This window comes from Heterodontus francisci, chromosome 15, assembly GCF_036365525.1.
Source record: "Heterodontus francisci isolate sHetFra1 chromosome 15, sHetFra1.hap1, whole genome shotgun sequence".
Lineage (NCBI taxonomy): Eukaryota > Metazoa > Chordata > Chondrichthyes > Heterodontiformes > Heterodontidae > Heterodontus > Heterodontus francisci.
In genome coordinates this window covers 94,206,041-94,226,222 of record NC_090385.1, presented here as the reverse complement: position 1 = coordinate 94,226,222, position 20,182 = coordinate 94,206,041, and the positions used below count along the sequence as shown (strand labels likewise).

The 20,182-nt window shown below is 46.0% G+C and overlaps 1 protein-coding gene across 6 annotated transcripts in view; it reads right to left on the bottom strand.

Moving 5' to 3' along the window:
- Positions 1-20,182, bottom strand: part of LOC137377798 (muscleblind-like protein 3) — a 333,150-nt gene that overhangs the window by 14,231 nt on the left and 298,737 nt on the right. For all 6 annotated transcript variants that reach the window (XM_068047866.1, XM_068047867.1, XM_068047863.1 and 3 more), the window contains exons 8-9: positions 11,883-11,974; positions 11,467-11,540 (exon numbers count right to left, since the gene is read on the bottom strand). In XM_068047866.1, coding sequence (XP_067903967.1) covers positions 11,484-11,540; positions 11,883-11,974 — 149 coding nt within the window. In that variant the 3' untranslated portion in view covers positions 11,467-11,483. The remainder of the gene's footprint in view (positions 1-11,466; positions 11,541-11,882; positions 11,975-20,182) is intronic.

Sequence of the window (20,182 nt, the reverse complement as noted above, 5' to 3'; positions counted from 1 at the left end):
CAGTTTCCTTTGCTCCAAGGAGAACAACCCCAGCTTTTCCAACCTAACCTTGTAACTAAAATCCCCCATCCCTGGAACCATTCTGGTAAATCTCCTCTGCACCCTCTTAAGGACCCTCACATCCTTCCTGAAGTGTGGTGACCAGAACTGGATGCAATACTCCAGCTTGGGTCCAACCAGAGCTTTATAAAAGGCTCAGTCTAACTTCCCTGCTTTTGCACTCAATGCTTTTGTTTATGAAGCCCCAGATCCCATATGCTTTACTAATCACTCTCTCAATATGTCCTGCCACCTTCAAAGGTCAATGCACATGTACCCCCAGGTCCGTCTGTTCCTGCAAACTCTTTAGAACTGTGCCATTAAGTTTATATTGTCTCTCCCTATTCCTTCTGCCAAAATGCATCACCTCACACTTGTCTGTATTAAATTCCATCTGCCACTTGTCTGCTCATTCTGCTAGCCTATGTCCTGTTGCAGGCAATTCGTATCATCCTCACTGTTTGCCACACCTCCAAGTTTGGTGTCATTGGTAAATTTTGTGGAGCCTTGATGGCCATATGCATGCAGTCCCCTTGCACCTGAGGGGATCCAGCGATGGCCCCGAATCCTATATCCCTCTCAGCTTGACTGTTTGGATCAAGGCAGAAGTGCACATAGTCGCCGGCCCTCCTGAACAAGGCATTGGTGACCTCCTTGATGCACCCATGCGCCGCAGGGAAATTCTATACATATTTCCAGTGGACCTCTGGAATGATCTGGTGGTGTAGATGTCCAGTGTCACTGTGACCTTCTGTGCCACTGGCATTGGGTGCCTACCATGTCCCATGAGCCTCAGCTCATCCTGTATCATGGCACATAGATCACCGATGGCCTCCCTGGAGTGGTGGAATCTTTGGTGAGATTGCTGCTTAGACATCTGCAGGTCATTGAGCCACGGCCTGTAGACACTCCATGGAGGGTAGCATTTTATGTGTGCAGGAGGTTTCTGGCAAGCCCCTCTGCTTCCTTCTCCAGCTTCCTGTTCCCGAGGCTGGCCCTGCTGTGGGCCCCAAGTTACTGGCATGCCACTGCCCATGCCTGAAACTCCCACCCTCTCTGCTGTTCCTCCTAGTCCATGAGGGCCTCGAAGCCAGGGTGAATAAGCCCCATGAGAGGTTGCCTCTCTCTGAGTGCAAGGCCATCAGGCCAAACAGACGTACCCCATACCCCCTTACACCTGACCCTTTGTGAGGTGGCACTGCCCCGATGGAGCCCTGGTATTGGCTGCCCTGCAGTACTGGGATTTGATCCCCACTCCTCATGGTGCTTCCTGATGTCCCCCCTCCTCTACCCTTCCTGCCAAGTGACGCTGCCTCACCGGATGGCTTCCCAGCGAAGCCAACACTGAGCTCCAGGCTCCTTTCACCAAGCAAGGCCCTGAAGCCCTGTGGTTCCCATCCACCATCAGGAAAATTTAAAACTCTGACTAAAATTGCAGTGTATTGGGTTGTTAAGTACCTTAATTGGCTTCCCGCCTTGTAAATGTGCAAAGCCTACCTTCGACATCGGTCGCCGACAGTAAATTCCGGAAGGGACGTCACGACATCGGACTACCTTTCCAACATCTTCTATCCCTATTTTGTGGCTCCCGAGTCCATTCCTGTCCCAAACAGCCCCATAAAATTCAGCCCAAAAACATTGGTCTTCCTGATTTTTAATTGGAGGAAATTTCTGTCCATCCAGTACTGGATGTTGGACAAGCAGTCTGATTATTTCGAGACAGCGGCGGGGTTGAGAAAGGTGGTGATGAGACAGAGCTGGGTGTTGTCAGGATGCAAGTAGAACCTGATGTGTTTATGCAGCATGCTTTTGATGTAACCACACGTTTCAATCTGTAAATGTGCTCACTCCCTGATACTGTCTGTATATGGAGCAACTACATGATACAAACTTTTTACGGAGTAACTGTACGATGCAGCTTGTAGATGAAGTAACTAATGATATAGCTGGTATATAGGGTAACTACATGATACAGCCTGTTCTGGGGATAATTACATGAAACTGTATATGAAGTAACAACATGATAGTATATGTACACAAACTAATTACATTTATGGGGGTACAGTACAGTGGGTATGTTGCAGGGCTGGTAATCCAAAGGCCCTGACTATTGATCCAGAAACTTGAGTTCAAATCCCAGCATGGCAGCTGGAAATTTAAATTCAGTTACTTAAATAAATCTGGAATAAAAAGTTAGCATCAGTAATGGTTGCCCCTCTCTTTCTCCTCCTTTCAGATGCTCATTAAAGCCTTCCTCTTTGACCAAGCTTTTCTAATATCTTTGTATGTGGGTCATCTGATAACATTCCTTTGAAGCACCTCGGGCCACTTTACAACAGTAAAGGAGCAAGCTAAATGCAAATTGTTGTTGTTGAGCTAACCAGTCAATTAAATAACCTGTTTTAATAGTAAGGCTTATGAGTGCATTGGGCAAGTGCATTACAAAGCCAGACAGCAAAGCGTAAGAAGTGAAGGAAAAGCTTGGTAAGCCAGCAAATGAGAGAATAAAGAACTTATATCTCTATAGCTTTTCATGACCTCAAGAAATCCCAATGCACTTTACAGCAAATGAAGTACTTTTCAGCAATACCACAGTAAGATCCGACAAACAGCAATGTGCGAATGACTAAATGATCTGTTTTAGTGATGTTGATTGAGGGATAAGTATTGGCCAGGACACAGGGGAGAACTCCCCTGCACTTCTTCAAATTAGTGCCACGGGAACAGGGCCTCAGTTGGTATTTGAGACTCTGGAAGGCCTCCCAGTTCTTTATCATTTGCACTAAAGTTGGTCCTTTTCTAACATATTCAGTATTTTTCCTGACACTGCTTTGCATGCCTGAACATTGCGAGGTCTAGTAAATTTGTGACACTATATTACTAGTAAATTTGTGACGTTAGGTTACTAGTGAATTTGTTTTGTTAGATTACCATAATTTTCCAAATATAATACACACCCAAATATAATGAGCATTCCAATTCTCGTGAATGAAATGTCATGTGTCACCATGTATAATACACACCTAGAATTTTGCAATACTGCGGTCAAAGTGTCATTATTCCTAAGGGCATGTAAGGCCAGTTGCAAGTGATGGATGTCAGCTGCAGCAGGCTGGGGGACTGTTTTTAAGTGCCCACACTCCCAGAGGATTCCTGGACTACCTGCCTCTTACATTATTTTTATTCGTTCATGGGATGTGGGCACTGCTGGTTAGGATAGCATTTATTTATTACATGTTTTATAATATAAAACAACAGCTCCAGCATATACACCCTACTGAGCCAGCGGTGCCCGAGATGGCTTGGCCATGTGAGCCGCATGGAAGATGGCAGGATCCCCAAGGACACATTGTACAGCGAGCTAGTCACTGGTATCAGACCCACCGGCTGTCCATGTCTCCACTTTAAAGACGTCTGCAAATGCGACATGAAGTCCTGTGACATTGATCACAAGTCATGGGAGTCAGTTGCCAGTGATCGCCAGAGATGGCGGACAGCCATAAAGGTGAGGCTAAAGTGTGGCGAGTCGAAGAGACTTAGCAGTTGGCAGGAAAAAAGACAGAAGCGCAAGGGGCGAGCCAACTGTGTAACAGCCCCGACAACCAATTTTATCTGCAGCACCTGTGGAAGAGTCGGTCACTCTAGAATTGGCCTTTATAGCCACTCCAGGCGCTGCTTCACAAACCACTGACCACCTCCAGGCGCTTACCCATTGTCTCTCGAGACAAGGAGGCCAAAGAAGAAGAAGAGAAGATTATATAATATACCTACTAACATACCTGGACCATGAGTATCAGAACAGTAATCCCATTAAAGGTTTTGGATACTAAAAGGACCCAACCTTTGCGAGGGAACGATAGTCAATCCCAAACAGGATTGATTGCATTCCCCTTGAAGCCCCATTACCGGCTGCAAAAAACCCACTTTGATTTGTTACCATGTACAATACGCACTTTAACTTTGAGATCAAATTTGAGGGAAAAAATGCATATTATATTTTAAAAATTACAGTTCCTAGTGAATTTATGATGTTAAATTACTAGGGAATTTGTGACACTAGATTACTAGTAAATTTTTGCTGTTAGATTAATAATACAAATGATGATAATGCCTCAAATGTTTAGTCCCCAAAGCGACTTTGATAGGCTGGGTGAAAGGAGACTGACTGAAGTGCAATGCACAATCACACTTCATTGAATCATAGAATAGTACAGCACAGGAGGCCATCAGGTCCATCGAATCAGTACTGGCTCTTTAGAAGAGCAATCCAGTTATTCTCATACCCTTGTTCTTTCCCCATATCCCTGCAATTTTTTCTCCTAGTATTTATGCAATTCCCATTTGAGCTACAATTGAATCTGTGTCCACCGTTCTACCAACCACTGGATTCCAAATCCTAATCATTTGTTGCATAAAAAGGCTTTTCCTCATGTCATCTCAGAATTTTTTGCCAATCACCTTAAATCTGTGCCCTCTAGTTATTGACCCTTCAGCCATTGAAAGCAGTTTCTCCTTATCTATTTGTTCTTCCTCTAGACCCCTCCTCTCCCCGGAACTGTCTTATGGCTCCTGGGCGATCATCTCTCTAAGGAGCTCCTTACTGGGCACTGTTATCCTTGGACACCTGCTGCCATCCTTTGCGCTTTCTCCCCTTTCTCTGTTCCACTGTTTGAGTTGCCCTACCTCTAATAATGGGTGTATTTTAGCCCTATCGACAAGTTAACTGCTAGTTTAAACCATTACCACCCATCCACCAAACATATCTGCTGTCTGCTTTCCTCAGTGAGCTCTGGATCGTTTCTCAAATTTGACTTAAATGTTCCGCACATCGATGGTGTCATATTTGATCCAAGATGAGCCTTCAACTACAAAAGCATGCCGTCACTAAGGCCGCCTATTTCCACCTCCGTAACACCACCTCCCTCCGCCCCTGCCTCAGCTCTTCTGCTTCTGCTCATGTCTTTGTTACCTCCAGGCTTGACTTAACGCACTTATGGCTGTCCTCCCACATTCTACCTTCTGTAAACTTGAGGTCATCCAAAACTCTGCTGCCCATGTCCAAATGTGCACCAAATGTTGCTAAATTTGCTGATGTCACAAAGATAGATAGGAAAGTAAGTCATGAAGAGGATATAAGGAGGGATATAGATAGGTTAAGTGAGTGGGCAAAGATCTGGCAAATGGAGTATAATGTGGGAAAATGTGAAATTGTCCATTTGGCAGGAAGAATAAAAAAGCATATTATCTTAATGGTGATAGATTGCAGAGCTCGGAGATGCAGAGGGATCTGGGTGCCCTAGTGCATGAATCGCCAAAGGTTAGTCTGCAGGTACAGCAAGTAATTAGGAAAGCTAATTGAATGTTATCGTTTATTGCGAGCGGAATTGAATACAAAAGTAGGGAGGTTATGCTTCAGTTATATAGGGCATTGGTGAGACCACATCTGGAAGCAGTTCAGAGAAGGTTTACTAAACTAATACCTGGAATGGGCGGGTTGTCTTATGAGGAAAGATTGGACAGGCTGTCTTGTATCCACTGGAATTTAGAAGAGTAAGAGGTGACTTGATTGAAACATATAAGATCCTGAGGGGTCTTGACAGGGTGGATGTGGAGAGGATCAACAGTACATCTTCTGTTGCCAGGTAGGTGGTGGCAGCAAGTCATCATAGCCACTAATCCAGTGAGTTTACCATACATTTGCCACTAGTTGCAAGAGGATTCCCTTGTGGTAGAATCTAGCACTAGATGTCATTGTTTAAAAATAAAGGCTCGCCTATTTAAGACAGAGATGAGGAGAATTATTTTCTCTCAGACAGTCGTGAGTCTTTGAAAATCTCTTCCTCAAAAGGCAGTGGAAGCAGAGTCTTTGAATATCTTTAAGGTAGAGGTAAATAGATTCTTGATAAGCAAGGGGGTGAAAGGTTATTAGGGGTAGGCGGGAATGTGCAGTTGAGGTTACAATCGGATCAGCCATGAACTTATTGAATGGCGGAGCAGGCTCAAGGAGCTGAGTGGCCTACTCCTGCTCCTAATTTGTTTGTATGTTCACCCATCACCTCTGTGCTCACTGACTTACACTGGCTCTTGGTTAAGAAACGCTTACATTTTCAACTTCTCATGCTTGTTTTCAAAACCCTTCATGGTGTCACTCCTCCCTAATCTCCTCCAGCCCTCTGAGATAACTGCGATCCTCTTATTCTGGCCTCTTGAGCATCCCCGATTTTAATCACTCCACAATTGGCAGCTGTACCTTCAGCTGCCTAGGCCCTAAACTCTCGAAACTTCTCATTCTCTCCACCTTTCCTTCCTCCTTTAAGATACTCCTTAAAACCAATCTCTTTGACCAAGTTTTTGGCCATTTATGCTAATATCTCCTTGAGTAGCTTATTGTCAAATTTAGTTTGATAACGGTCCTAGGAATGCCTTTTGATGTTTTACTATATTAAATACAAGTAGTTGGTGTTGTGGTACTCTTATTAAAAACTTTCATGATCTCAAACATCTCTACTAAATCTCCGCTTGGCTTTCTCTGCTCTAAGGAGAACAACACCAGCTTCTTCAGTCTATCTACATAACTGTAATCATTCATCCTTGGAACCATTCTAGTAAATCTCACCTGTATCCTGTCCAAAGCCTTCATGTCCTTCCTAAAGTCTGGTTCTCAGAAATGGACATAATACTGCAACTGGCTCTGTAATGCACTTGCTCGATACACTCAGGAGCATTGCCCATGAACTCTGTAGTCAGTCTCCATGTGAACCAGGTCCTCCTGATCCATTGTGCACTTATGCACTAGCCATGCCAATGTGATCATATGACACTGTCATCATAGCCCCAGCAAGAGGTGGCACCGTGGCACCGAAGTCTTGGCATTACTTTGGAAATGGCCAGTGCATGCTGGAACAGTACATCTTCTGGTGCCAGGTAGGTGGTGGCACCAAGTCATCATAGCCGCTAATCCAGTGAGTTTACCATACATTTGCCACTAGTTGCAAGAGATGCAGGGGAATATGAAGAAGCACTTTTTTTTTACACAGCAGGTGTTAAATGTCTAAAAGGGTGGTGGAAGCGGAGTCAATCAATAACTTCAAGAGGAAATTGGAGGGCCACTTGAGAGAAATAGACTTGCAGGGCATCAAGCGGGGAAGTGGAACTGACTGGATAGCTGAGGAGAGCCATCATGGATTAAATGGGCCGAATGGCCTCCTTCTGTGACATAAATGACTCTATGACTCTATATTACATGGGACCGGTGCTTTGGGCACCAACCCCATGATGGTAATGTGAAAACAAGTTGCCAGTCATTGCTCAGTGGTAGCGCTCTCATTTCCGAGTCAAAATGATGTGAATTCAAGTCAGGTCCCGCTCCAGGTATTTGAGAACATAATCTCGGCTAATACTCCGAGTGCAGTGCTGAGGGAATACTGCACTGTCAGAGGTGCTATCTTTCGGATGAGATGTTAAACTGAAGCCATGTCTGCTCACTTGGATGTAATAGATCCTATGACACTATTTGAAGATCGGGGAAGCTCTCCCAGTGTCCTGGCCAATATTTAACGCTCAAATAACATCATTAAAACAGATTATCTGCTTGTTATCATATTGCAGTTTGTGAGGCCTTGCTGTGTGCAAATTGGCTGCAATGTTTCTTGTGTTACAACAGTGACTACACTCCAAATGTATTTCGTTGGTTGTAAAGCACATTGAGACATCCTGGAGATCAGGAAAGATGATTTATAAATGCAAGTTTTTTTTCTTTCTTTAACTAATGACTGAAAAAGACCATTTGAGCTGTATGCTAACTACACAATGAAGTCATCGAATTCTGCTTGCTGTTGCTCGATAAAATATCCCTGCTGAGTCAGTAAATTGTTAGGCAACACACAAGACCACAACATCAGTTTAACCTGCGGGGCAGCAGAGAATGAAACAGGAGATGCAAGTATGATTTCAACCTCATTGCAAGAGAACAAGATGGGGTTTATTTTCATCTTGGCGCCCGGGTGTAAAACTGGTGTTGCAGAGCTATAAAAAGAGCCCAGTTTTTATTTCTATTGATGGTCTATATATCTCTTTGCTTCATGGTTCTTCTATCTAGAACTGCAACAATTTCATTTGCTAGCAGTTCACTAACATTGCAGCCTGTTGTTCTTCCCTCCATAACAAAGAACAAACAAAGAACACAGAACAGTACAGCACAGGAACAGGCCATTCGGCCCTCCAAGCCTGCACCGATCTTGATGCCTGCCTAAACTAAAATCTTCTGCACTTCCTGGGACCGTATCCCTCTATTCCCATCCTATTCATGTATTTGTCACGATGCCTCTTAAACGTCGCTATCGTACCTGCTTCCACCACCTCCCCCAGGCAGCAAGTTCCAGGCACTCACCACCCTCTGTGTAAAGAACTTGCCTCGCACATCCCCTCTAAACTTTGCCCCTCACACCTTAAACCTATGTCCCATAGTAACTGATTCTTCCACCCTGGGAAAAAGCTTCTGACTATCCACTCTGTCCATGTCACCCATAACTTTGTAAACCTCTATCATGTCGCCCCTCCACCTCCGTCGTTCCAGTGAAAACAATCCGAATTTATCCAACCTCTCCTCATAGCTAATGCTCTCCAGACCAGACAACATCCTGGTAAACCTCTTCTGTACCCTCTCCAAAGCATCCACGTCCTTCTGGTAATGTGGCGACCAGAATTGCACGCAATATTCTAAGTGTGGCCTAACTAAGGTTCTGTAAAGCTGCAGCATGACTTGCCAATTTTTATACTCTATGTCCCGACCGATGAAGGCAAGCATGCCGTATGCCTTCTTGACTACCTTATCCACCTGCGTTGCCACTTTCAGTGACCTGTGGACCTGTACGCCCAGATCTCTCTGCCTGTCAATACTCCTAAGGGTTCTGCCATTTACTGTATACTTCCCACCTGTATTAGATCTTCCAAAATGCATTACCTCACATTTGTCCGGATTAAACTCCATCTGCCATTTCTGCGCCCAAGTCTCCAACCAATCTACATCCTGCTGTATCCTCTGACAATCCTCATCATTATCCGCAACTCCACCAACCTTTGTGTCGTCCGCAAACTTACTAATCAGACCAGCTACATTTTCCTCCAAATCATTTATATATACTACAAACAGCAAAGGTTCCAGCACTGATCCCTGCAGAACACCACTAGTCACATCCCTCCATTCAGAAATGCACCCTTCCACTGCTACCCTCTGTCTTCTATGACTGAGCCAGTTCTGTATCCATCTTGCCAACTCACCTCTGATCCGTGTGACTTCACCTTTTGTACCAGTCTGCCATGAGGGACCTTGTCAAAGGCTTTACTAAAGTCCATATAGATAACATCCACTGCCCTTCCTTCATCAATCATCTTCGTCACTTCCTCAAAAAACTCAATCAAATTAGTGAGACACGACCTCCCCTTCACAAAACTATGCTGCCTCTCGCTAATAAGTTTGTTTGTTTCCAAATGGGAGTAAATCCTGTCCCGAAGAATCCTCTCTAATAATTTCCCTACCACTGATATAAGGCTCACCGGCCTATAGTTTCCTGGATTATCCTTGCTACCCTTCTTAAACAAAGGAACAACATTGGCTATTCTCCAGTCCTCTGGGACCTCACCTGTAGCCAATGAGGATGCAAAGATTTCTGTCAAGGCCCCAACAATTTCTTCCCTTGCCTCCCTCAGTATTCTGGGGTAGATCCCATCAGGCCCTGGGGACTTATCTACCTTAATACTTTGCAAGCACCCAACACCTTCTCCTTTTTGATAATGAGATGACTGAGTCTATCTACACTCCCTTCCCTAGGCTCATCATCCACCAAGTCCTTCTCTTTGGTGAATACTGATGCAAAGTACTCATTTAGTACCTCGCCCATTTCCTCTGGCTCCACACATAGTTTCCCTTCTTTGTCCTTGAGCGGGCCAACCCTTTCCCTAGTTACCCTCTTGCTCTTTATATATGTATAAAAATCCTTGGGATTATCCTTAATCCTGTTTGCCAATGACTTTTCATGACCCCTTTTAGCCCTCCTGACTCCTTGCTTAAGTTCCTTCCTACTGTCTTTATATTCCTCAAGGGATTCGTCTGTTCCTAGCCTTCCAGCACTTACGAATGCTTCCTTTTTCTTTTTGACTAGGCTCACAATATCCTGCATTATCCAAGGTTCCCAAAACTTGCCAAACTTATCCTTCTTCCTCACAGGAACATGCTGGTCCTGGATTCTAATCAACTGACGTTTGAAAGACTCCCACATGCCAGATGTTGATTTACCCTCAAACAGCCGTCCCCAATCTAAATTCTTCAGTTCCTGCCTAATATTGTTATAATTAGCCTTCCCCCAATTTAGCACCTTCACCCGAGGACTATTATCCTTATCCACAAGTACCTTAAAACTTATGGAACTATGGTCACTGTTCCCGAAATGCTCCCCTACTGAAACTTCGACCACCTGGCCGGGCTCATTCCCCAATACCAGGTCCAGTACAGCCCCATCCCTAGTTGGACTATCTACATATTGTTTCAAGAAGCCCTCCTGGATGCTCCTTACAAATTCTGCCCCATCCCAGCCCCTCGCACTAAGTGAGTCCCAGTCAATATAGGGGAAGTTAAAATCACCCACCACTACAACCCTGTTACCTTTGCATCTTTCCAAAATCTGTCCACATATCTGCTCCTCTACCTCCCGCTGGCTGTTGGGAGGCCTGTGGAAAACCCCCAAAATCGTGACTTCACCCTTCCTATTCCTGAGCACCACCCATATTGCCTCGCTGCATGACCCCTCCGAGGTGTCCTCCCGCAGTACAGCTGTGATATTCTCCTTAACCAGTAATGCAACACCCCCACCGCTTTTACATCCCCCTCTATTCCTCTATATCTAAATGTGGAGCAAAGCAAGTAACTGTGTTCCTAACCAGATCAATGTGGCCAGTGCTGTTCTCACAATGGTGTTGCATTGGAATCCACCCTGTGTTATTTTAATTCAGACATTGGTATCTAATCTGTTGCAGGAGCGATGCTGCACCAAGGTACAATTGGTGTGTGTCCAAAGCACAATATCCACAAGTACAGCCAACCACTTCAAAACAGTACAGATCACATCAATATAATCATGTACAATCATAATATTTGATAGAATGCCAGCTAATTAAAAATACAAACTCTGCATGCGATTGGTTCATATGCTAGATTCCATGTTTAAAACTGTGCTAGTATCAATGATCAAATAGTGAGTCCTATAATGAACCACTGTTCCTATTAAATGCATTGCAACATGAACATTCATTATCAACATCACTTCTATTAAATGTCTTGGTTTCACCAGCAAGACAGAATAAGAAGAAAATAATCTTTAGTTGCTTGGATAAGTTCTAATTAGTTTGTATTAATAGTTAAAAGAAACTTACTGTTCTATTCGTAACGTCTACATCTGTGTAACAAACATGCTGCTACTGAGTTCATCTATTGATAAAATGGGCATCTACAGTGGAAAAGATTTCAGATTAAAATATGATTTTTAAAGAAGAAATTATCCTATATATTAACTCACATCCTAGCACTGACATTACATAAAACAGTGTGTGCAGTGAATGAATTAACTGACAATTTTAAAAAGGGGAAAAAATAATGTCACTAAGATTATGCATAGCTACATCCGGGTTGTAACACACACTGATGCCGTGATTGAAAAATACTTGTCTTAAAACAATTTTCCTCGACTTAAATTTAGCAAACAGAAAGACTTTGAAATCTGTGCTGATTTTAAAGCAACAGCTCACTCGGAGCAAGAAATGTCAAATAAAAGCTATTTAAAGAGCCAAACCTGATTGGCTGTTGCTGTTGCTGCGAAGGGAACGTTGGTAGCAGGTGTTGTTGCGGACACAGTGGTGGGCGTAGCGCCGTGCATCATGGGTACTTTCAGTGGGGGACACCATGGAAGCGACAAACAGGAAGGGTGTAGCGTTATGGTAACCATGGCAGCGTGTGGTGTGGATTGTGGGCGTGGCAGGTATCACAGCAGCAAGCCATGTGACATCATCATGAAGGGTGACACCAGCATGCAATCATAGTGCAAAAAGCAAGACAGCATTGAAAGAAATAAAAAAAAAAGAGAAAAAAAAGAAGAAAGCTTATTACAATCGTAATTAAGGAGAACTTAAAACACTCTAAAAGACTTTGTACATTATCAGGCACATAATGATGTATTTGTGTAATTATATAAAATAAAACACAGACTTTGAAGCAATGTATTTAAAAAGTACTCTGAGAAAAATTCTGTCTGGAATTATTTAAAAATCATTAGAAATCCAATTTTGCAGTTTCTTGTTAAAATTAATTCACTGGAAACACACTGTAACTATTTTAGGACATATATGGAGAAAACTGGGTTGGATTAAAAATAAGGGAGGCAGGTAACTTCCCTGTATTAGTTGCATTTTTGTTACATCCTAAATGGGAGGCAGCGAATATGGAATCAATGGAAGATCACATTTTTTTTACCCTGTCACATTCACACACTCAAAATCACACGCACACACTCAAAAATCACACTCACATAACTCCAAATCACACTCACACACTCACCAACACACAAAATCACACTCACCCTTGCACAAATACAAAATCACACATGCTCATACACATTCAAAATTCACACACGTGCTCACACACACTCATATACACTCAAAATCAACAATGCAGTCAATCACACACACACACTCAGTCACGTGTACACACTCAAACATGCACACTCAAAATCACACACGGACATGCACACACTCATTTTTCTCAGGCACACAGGGCTTGGTTTTAATTCACTCAAAACCCACTCATTTACACAGAATTAAAATTGGGCTCACATACTCACTCCAACAGCTGTTGCTATGTCTGGGGCTCCGAGAAGCACTAATTGCTCTTCACCCCACCATTGGTGGTCATGCCTTCAGCTTCTGAGTCCTAGGCTCTGGAGCTCCCTCCCTACCTCTCTCCCCCCTCCTATAAGACCCTTATTTAAAACCATCTCTGACAAAGCCTTATGGGCCCAGATTTTGTGGTCAATGGCAAAGTGACGGTGCTCACCACTGACCTTGAAGATTGCTGCTTACATAGACCAGTCAGCCTGACGTCGGTAGTGGGGAAAATTCTAGAGTCCATTATCAAATATTTTATAGCAGAGCACTTAGAGAACAGTGGTAGAATCGGACAGAGTCAGCATAGATTTACAAAAGGGAAATCATGCTTGACAAATCTACTAGAATTCTTCGAGGATGTAACTAGTAGAGTTGATGAGGGGGAGCCAGTGGATGTGGTTTATTTGGACTTTCAGAAGGCTTTTGACAAAGTCCCACATAAGAGATTAGCGTGTAAAATTAAAGCGCATGGGATTGGGGGTAGTGTATTGCGATGGATAGAAAATTGGTTGGCAGACAGGAAACAAAGAGTAGGGATAAATGGGTCTTTTTCCGAATGGCAGGCAGTGACTAGTGGGGTACCGCAAGGATCGGTGCTAGGACCCCAGCTATTCACAATATATATTAATGATTTAGATGAGGGAACTAAATGTAATATCTCCAAATTTGCAGATGACACAAAACTGGGTGGGAGGGTGAGTTGTGAGGAGGATGCAGAGGGGCTTCTGGGTGATTTGGACAAGTTGAGTGAGTGGGCAAATGCATGGCAGATGCAGTATAATGTGGATAAATGTGAGGTTATCCACTTTGGTAGCAAAAACAGGAAGGCAGATTATTATCTGAACGGCTATAAACTGAGAGAGGGGAATATGCAACGAGACCTGGGTGTTCTCGTACACCAGTCGCTGAAAGTAAGCATGCAGGTCCAACAAGCGGTAAAAAAGGCAAATGTTATGTTGGCCTTCATAGGGAGAGGATTCGAGTACAGGAGCAGGGATGTCTTGCTGCAATTATACAGGGCCTCGGTGAGGCCACACCTGGAATATTGTGTGCAGTTGAGGTCTCCTTATCTGAGGAAGGATGTTCTTGCTGTAGAGGGAGTGCAGTGAAGGTTTACCAGACTGATTCCTGGGATGGCAGGACTGATGTATGAGGAGAGATTGAGTCAGTTAGGATTATATTCGCTGGAGTTCAGAAGAGTGAGGGGGGATCTCATAGAAACCTATAAAATTATAATAGGACTTGACAGGGTAGATGCAGGAAGGATGTTCCCGATGGTGGGGGAGTCCAGAACCAGGGGTCATAGTCTAAGGATACGGGGTAAACCTTTCAGGACTGAGACAAGGAGAAATTTCTTCACCCAGAGAGTGGTGAACCTGTGGAATTTGCTACCACAGAAAGCAGTTGAGGCCAAAACATTGTATGTTTTCAAGAAGGAGTTAGATATAGCTCTTGGGTTTAAAGGGATCAAAGGATATGGGGCGAAAGCGGGAACAGGTTACTGAGTTGGATGATCAGCCATAATCATAATGAATGGCGGAGCAGGCTCGAAGAGCCAAATGGCCTACTCCTGCTCCTATTTTCTATGTTTCTATGATCTAACAATCTCTGTGGCGTGGATTTCCCTTTTCCCAAGATCAGTTTGAATTTGATACCAAATCAAGGGATCTCCAGGAGTCCAGTAACTGTGATGCCATCAAGCAGGGTACGCAGCCAATCACACTGAAGTATTCTCATGGACAGCAAACCAGGAAGTTAAAAGCACAGATTATCCTTCTCATTTTAATATCATTTTACAGAGAATGAAATAAAGATTGGGACAAACACATGGGATTATGGTAGGAGATAAAATATATACAAACATTTTTCTTTTAATTTTTTAAAAAATACGTGAATGTTTTTATTCCACAAAAATAAAATTAATTTTTCAGGCTGTTGAGGCTGTTCACAGTAACTATCATCTTAGGGATGCCATTAAAAGCTCAGTTGCACCTCATTTAACAAGGTGCAACTTTTTCAAGGGTTTTACAGCAAGACGATTCATGTAAAAGGGAAAGCTCTCATCAGTTCAGTGATTTTTAATTGATTGCAGACTGGAGGGACTTCAGCAGCACAACCTATATGAAAGACTGAATCACCGACAGCAACTTTTGGCTTTCCGCATTTAACTGTACATGTGTGGACTCCTGTTTCAGAGGAGTACTGATGGCAGACGCTGGCAATATCTTTGTGTGTGACTGAAATAGGTTGGATTTTAACGTGGAGACACTGGTCCCAACATCAGGACCAGAAACAGGAGCAAGATACATCATTGGCAGGTGTGACCAGCCGCACATGATCAAGTGGCAGCCGGCCAATTAAGTTCAATGAGGCATGGGAGCCGACCAAATGCATGCTGTCAGCTGACACCTTGATGGCTGCTGGCACCAATTTTAAAGGGCTGACAGCCCGGCAGGAAATTTTGCAGAATGTAGGCCTGGGAGAGGAGGAGGTCATAGAGGATATCAAAGATGGCTGAGAGGAGACCCTGGGTGGCCCCATGCTTCCCTGATGCTTCCCTCCAGGTGCCTCTACAGGCTGACAGGTGAGGAGGCATATTTTATTCCCAAGGGTCGGGTTGAGGAGACCTGGCAGCCTAACCAAACAGGCTTGGCTTCAGATAACAAATGATGTCAGCAGCCATGTGGTAACGCCAATGACCTGGATCCAGTGCCACTAGTGGCTCAATGACCTCATCTGGGCAGCGAAAGTGAGTACCTCTTAATGCCTTCATCCTCTTGGGCCTTGCAACTGGAGAAGCGAGGTGCACTGGGTGGAGAGGAAGTGCCCAGCCAGGCATGGGCAAAGGGTCAGGGATGCATGCAGAAACTGGGCGAAGTGGCTCTGAAAGGAGACCCTTGTCATAGGAGACATTTGCGAGGTCTCTGGAAAGGGATTGCATGCAGGAGGCATCTGTGTGCTCCCATTGGTGGCAGCTGGACTACCACCAGCCATGTCTTGGAATTGTTCTCACTGGGTGACCTACAGCTTCCTTCTCTCTGTCTACAGGAGAAGATAGCACACAATCAGAGTGGGCCAAGACTGGCTGTGGGCTGCCCATTCTCCATGTCTTAGCCCCAATAGAGGAGAAGGTCATGGAGCTAGCTGGACCTCAGGATGGCTGGAGTGCCGTGGACGGAGAGACAGGGGCACCTTCCAAAGACAGTGAATAAGGTTGCCATGGGGCACAAGACTGCATCTGCAGCAATGGAGCCATGCTGCTCATCAGGCATCCGATGCCTGCAGGGGTCTGGATTGTAGGGGTGTGTGGTATGTAGGGAGGGGAGGTTCTTGACCCTTCAATGTCTCTGTTCTTTCATGCAGGTCAAGCGGTGCCTACGTTTACAATCTTCAAGTCTGCAGGGGAGCTTGCCACCACTGAGAGGAGGACAGCGCCCCAGAGGGTCACCTCACACTTCTGCACGCTCCACCAGTGCAGACACACACACATCGGTGCGTTTACGCTCGAGTTTAGATCTGGGTGACCAACCTGGTGAACACAGCACTGACTTGCCCAAGCAGCTGATGGAGGCTGTGACAGTCCACGCCTCTGACAGTTGGAGGACTGTGGGAGACCAGGCTTATGCTGAACCCCAGCTTCATGAGATGCATCTGGCATTGGCAGCATCATGGGAAATGCTGCAGTGAGAGCTCCGGCAACATCTGGCAGAGATGCCAGAGGGAATGCGCGCCCAAGCTCGGAGGATGGAGGAGTCCAACCAGGCGTTGAGCGCTGCATTGTCTCTGACTGGTGCATGCATAGTGTCCTCCATTGAGAGATTGGTGGCTGTGATGGACAGCCACGTCCAACAGAGCACTCAGTGTCTGTAGGATATTTGTGCAGACCTGCACATCCTCGTCTTGACCATGGGCACAAGGCAGCAGTGGGAAGGCAAGAGGCAAACAGGGGACCTGGAGTCACCACCAGGTCCTTTCACTTTCAGGTCAGCAGGGAGGCAGAAGTCTGCCTCGCTAGTAAGGAGGATCAGCTGCCTCCTGAAGCTGGGGCTCCTCACAGGGTGCTCCTGGTGTGGGAGCTGCTCCTCTGCCCCTCTACCAGTGTCACCAGTTCACCATCATCCCTGCTGACAGGGAGTGCTACTGCTTCTGTGCAGGAGGCACACAGCGTGCCGAGGCTCTCCAAGCCTCAGGCATCCAGAGGACGACCGCCAAGGGCATCCCTAGTCACAGGGCAGCAAGGTCAGCGGTCAGCAGCCTGCCTCCACCCCAGCTTACAGCACAGTGTGGGGGGGGGGGGGGGTGGGGGGGGGCACCTCATAGGGGTTCACGCAAAAGAATAAAGAGCACATGGAATCATGGGGTTATCACAGGTGATTGTGTCTTTTTAAATGCAAAAGGAATGGTCTGTTGTAACTGTGAATAAACCATTTCCTAAAGCATAGACGACCTCCCTCCTCTTCCATCTGGCCTTTGGCCCTTTTCTGCAACCCAGCCTCTGTGAAGAGGCTGCAGGCGAAACATCATGCTGTGAGGGGTCAACTCTGGAGTCTGGCCAGCTCAGAGCTGTGCGAATGTTTAAAGACTGAGTGCTTCCTGAAGGAAGGAAGGCGACAACAAGGCGGCATACAGATAAGTACTTATTGGTCAAGCTACAACTGACGGTAAGGGTCAAAGGAAATGCGAACGTACAAGGGCACTGAGAACCTTCCTTGCACATATCCCATGGTCAATCTCATGTTGTCCATGGAGTCCTTCATCTGTCGTTGCTTGCCTATCTTCCCTCTCGGCATCCTCATCATCCGAGGAGTCAGTAAGCTCCTCGCTATCCTCGTTGCTCATCGGCTCCCCCCCCTCTGCAGGACCAGGTTGTGCAGTGTACAGCAAACCATCACAATACGTGAGACCCTCGCCAGGGAATACTGCAGGGCTCCACTGGACCGATCTAGGCACCTGAATCTCATCTTCAGCAGACCAATGGTCTGCTCCATGGTCGCTCATGTTATCCTGCGGCAAGAGTTGTATCTCTCCTCTGCATCTGTGCAGGAGTTCCTCACAGGAGTCAGTAGCCATGTCCTCAGTGGTTATCCTTAGTTCTGGCACCTGGGACAGCCTCAAAATGTTGGAATCGTAGCAATTTCCCGGGAAGCGTACACAGAGCTGCAGGATCCATTTACGGTGGTCGCACACCAGTATGCATTGAGGGATTGGAAGACCTTCCTGTTGATGAAGGCCGCTGGCTGGGGTTCAGGAGCCGTGATGGCCACATGAGTGCAGTCGATGACACCCTGCATCTGGGGGAATCCAGAGATAGCCCCGAACCCAATGGCCCTCTCAGCTTGAGAGTTGGGATTCATGCAGAGGTGCGCATAGTCGCCAGCCCTTCTGAAAGGGACATTGGTGACCTCCTCAATGTACTGATAGGCCGTTAACTGTGAGATCCCCCATACGTCCCCAGTGGATCGCTGGAATGATCCAGAGGCGTTCAAGTTCAGTGCCACAGTGACCTTCAGTGTCACTGGCATTGAATTCCACCGAGTCTCATGTGGCTCAGCTCATCCTGCATCATAGCGCATAGCTCAATGATGGCCTCCCTGGAGAGGTGGAGGCTTCATTGCCACTATCTCTCAGATATCTACAGGTAGTTGAAACTTAACCAGTGGACCCTTTCTGGAGGATACCTCCTTCTGTGTGGGGGAGCCACCTCTCTCTCTCTCTCCTCTACACCCTTCTCCAGCATCTGCAGGCTGCTGCTAACCGTCCTGTGGGCTCACAGGTCATCACAGTGCAGCTGCAAGTGCCTGGGCCTCCCTACCAGTCTGCTGCATCTCGCCATCAATGGGATCCTCAAAGCCTAGATGAACGAGGCCCATGACAGGTGGCCTCTCCCTTAATGCGTGTCTTTCACTCCCAGCAGTTTCCTCTTCTTACCCCACCATAAGCTTTGCCATGGTGTCACTTGCCTGCTGTCCCCCTTACAATGGCCACCCCCCAGCACAGAGGCCCTTGCCCTCACTCAATGTGCACTCCTCTCCCTTCCCCATCTTGCCTGGCAGTTGATAGTTGCCCTCCCGATATCCTCCCCTTGCAGCCAGCCATGATGTCCCACCTCCATGTTGCATCCTTGAAGGAGGTGAGCCTCTGAAGCCCCATGAAACCCGTACGCTGTTTATAAAATACAAATCCGACCATAAAATCGCTTTCAATTGGCCTCTTAACTATCTTAATTGCCACGTCATCGTCCAAACTCCAACTTTGCAGCTATTGGTAAAATCGGAATGGAACGTCACGATGTTGGACTTCCTGTCCCAATCAAATTTTTTGCCCCACCCCCCCTCCCCAGCCTCTGTTCCTGTCCCTGGGTCCACTTAAAATTCATCCCATTGTCAACTTTTGTCCAATTATGTGCCTTTTATTTTTATTCATTCATGGCTAGGCCAGCATTTATTGCCCATCCCTAATTGCCCTTGAGAAGGTGGTGGTGAGCTGCCTTCTTGAACCGCTGCAGTCCATGAGGGGTAGGTACACACACAGTGCTGTTAGGATGGGAGTTCCAGGATTTTGACCCAGCAACAGTGAAGGAACAGCGATATAGTTCCAAATCAGGATGGTGTGTGACTTCGAGGGGAACTTGCAGGTGGTGGTGTTCCCAAACATTTGCTGCCCTTGTCCTTCTAGTTGGTAGAGGTCACGGGTTTGGAAGGTGCTGTCTAAGGAGCCTTGGTGCGTTGCTGCAGTGCATCTTGTAGATGGTACTCACTGCTGCCACTGTGCGTCAGTGGTGGAGGGAGTGAATGTTTGTAGATGGCATGCCAATCAAGCGGGCTGCTTTGTTCTGGAAAGTGTCGAGCTTCTTGAGTGTTGTTGGAGCTGCACCCATCCAGGCAAGTGGAGAGTATTCCATCACACTCCTGACTTGTGCCTTGTAGATGTTGGACAGGCTTTGGGGAGTCAGGAGGTGAGTTACTCGCTGCAGGATTCCTAGCCTCTGACCTGCTCTTATAGCCACGGTATTTATATGGCTACTCTAGTTCAGTTTCTGGTCAATGGTAGCCCCTAGGATGTTGATAGTGGGGGATTCAGCGATGGTAATGCCATTGAATGTCAAGGGGCTATGGTTCGATTCTCTCTTGTTGGAGATGGTCATTGCCTGGCACTTGTGTGGCGCGAATGTTACTTGCCACTTATCAGCGCAAGCCTGGATATTGTCCAGGTC